General features: G+C 39.6%; 1 protein-coding gene across 1 annotated transcript in view; it reads left to right on the forward strand.

The window, feature by feature from the left end:
- The window catches only part of LOC119410514 (arf-GAP with Rho-GAP domain, ANK repeat and PH domain-containing protein 1), a gene marked incomplete in the record, with an annotated part of 99,223 nt that overhangs the window by 27,882 nt on the left and 68,959 nt on the right, over nucleotides 1–2,382 (forward strand). The window contains 1 exon segment of the mRNA XM_037677395.1: nucleotides 177–1,290. Within this exon segment, the coding sequence (XP_037533323.1) occupies nucleotides 242–1,290 (1,049 nt within the window).

Consider the following 2,382-nt stretch of genomic DNA (forward strand, 5'->3'; position numbering starts at 1 on the left):
ATTAGACATCCTTGGACTGATGCAACTTATGGGGCGGTGTGATGTTTATGGCAAAAAATACGTTAGTTAAAGTGGAAAAAAGCGTGAGCCAGTTGCTTTTTTTAAAGACCAACTATTAAAAGTTCTTAATTAGGCCTGTTATTATTGAATGTAATGCATATTTTCCTCATCCACAGGTTGTCAAGCCATGATTTGAGAGGTGCTAAAGTTTGCATTTTCCCTGCGGAAGAGGACTTTTGGCATGCTGACACTCACACATGCATCAGACGCATACAGCTCGATCATGTCTCAGTCCGAACCCAATACTAAGGTGCTGGACTGGTTATGCAAGCTGCGTTTGGAGCAGTACATGGAAGCATTTCAGAGTGCTGGGATGGAAACACTGCACGAGTGTCTGAACCTCACACCAAATCAGCTGGATCGAATGGGCATCACCAGGCCAGGTCACCAGAGACGCATCCTGACCAGTCTTAACAATATGCACAGTGTTCATAACGCAGAGCAAACAGGTCTTGCTGAAGTCATGCGAAAAGAAGTACCTGTTCCTGTCCCTGTGTGGGGAGAAAATCTGGAAGGAGACAAAAGAGATGAAGAGACATGGAGACCGACTCCTTGTGAGAGACGTAAACCAGTCCCAAAGCAAAGGTATTGGTCTAAAACACAGGAGAACAGTGAAGAAGAAGCACTAAAGCCCGTTCCAGGAAAAAGAAGCTCGGTACCTGCTGAAAAAAAAGATGACAGCAATTTAGAAATGGATGAAGAAAAGGAAAAACCCATACCAAAACAGAGGACTAAATTTTGCACAAGTTCTCCAATCGACTGCTACGCTGCCTCCCATGTGCCTTCATCGTCTGACTATTCCCTACCCCCTGTACCCCCACGCATTAATAACTGCCCTCTACAGCACTTCACCACTTCCCAGAGTCTCTCACCACGCTCTTTACATTCTGGTTGCTTGAGAACAGATCAACAAAGTACCTTAACCCCACCTGTACTGTGCAGATCTCTGCCTTCAGTTTCTAGTTCTATCAGTACCCCTGTTCCCACTGAAGCACCATTCCCCATTCCCAACATCCAGTTCACTGAAAGTAGGCCACAGACATTGGCCATTCAACCATCTGTCCTAACTTTAAGTAGTGTTGGAGTTAAAAAGACTTCACCTGTCAATCCTGGCCCGTCTGCCTCCGAAGTAAAAAGTATTCCACCTCTTCCTCCAAAAGTGTTAGGAGGACCTAAGGGCCCACCACCAATACCACAGCGGGTTCAAGCACCGTCTCCCAGGACTCACAGGTGAGGATTAAAGCAGAATCTTTAATTGAGTTATATTTACTTTTACATTTGGTTATTTACCATTAAGTGAAGGATATTCAAGCCTTAGTTCCTTGAAAAACTTTGTTGTTAAATGCTATATATTAAAAAATGAATATAAGAAATAGGTAAGTGTGAGTTAGCTGTGGTTGATGTGTGAGAAGATGAACTTTTCAGCTCATAGAATCACAGAATAAACCAAAGTGAGACTGCAGAGTACTGAATGATGCTCCTGAAGGCATTGTTGAGGTCTGGATAACCTGGATTCATGTAGAAATAAATTGGGGACTTGAATGTGACTTGGACACTCATGGATAACGAGTAGAGTTTACGTACAATTGTCTGTTCTTTCTCTTACAGCTCGTATATTAAAAGCTAACTGTTATAACTTAGTGTAGCTCAGAACCAATATTTTAAATATTTTTTAAACAGAGGTTTTTTAAATGTTAAAGGTATTCATTACAAAGTCATTAAAACTAGACAAAAAAAATTATAGACGCGAAACAAAACGAGTACCGTCAATCTGAATAAATTACTCTAAAGATGAATTACCCTGCCTTGTGGAAACTGTATACCGGTATTCTTAGTTATTTCTGGCACACACTGCACTTATTGGTTAAAATGTATAATTTTAAAGAAAGGTATGAAAAAGAAAAATTAAAGATATATGAACAATGTAGAAGAGAGTAAATTCTGGTAGATGTTTTGGATGAAAAGATCTGCAATGGTTACAAGTCCTTATTGGTCACTACTGCCATCTGTTGGTTTAGTTAGAAAACTGCTTTTTGTTTTTTGGTCAGTTTGGTCACCAAGTTGAGACATTAAAAATGATACTGGCCAGTTTTAAATACTTCCTGAAAGTATATTCGACGCTTCTCTTTACATTTCCTATAAAAAGTATTTACCACCGTAGATGTTTTATGATTGCATTGCTGTCATTAATCAACCATGCTCAAAAAGAATCAGCATTTTTAACAAACATCTACAGTGTCGAAGTGAAATCAAATTTCTGCAGAGTAATACCACTTAAATAAAAATGTGTATTGTAAACTAAGCAACTGCATGAATGAACAG

This window comes from Nematolebias whitei, chromosome 6 (genome assembly GCF_014905685.2).
Source record: "Nematolebias whitei isolate Nwh7 chromosome 6, NemWhi1, whole genome shotgun sequence".
In the NCBI taxonomy this organism is placed as follows: Eukaryota; Metazoa; Chordata; class Actinopteri; order Cyprinodontiformes; family Rivulidae; genus Nematolebias; species Nematolebias whitei.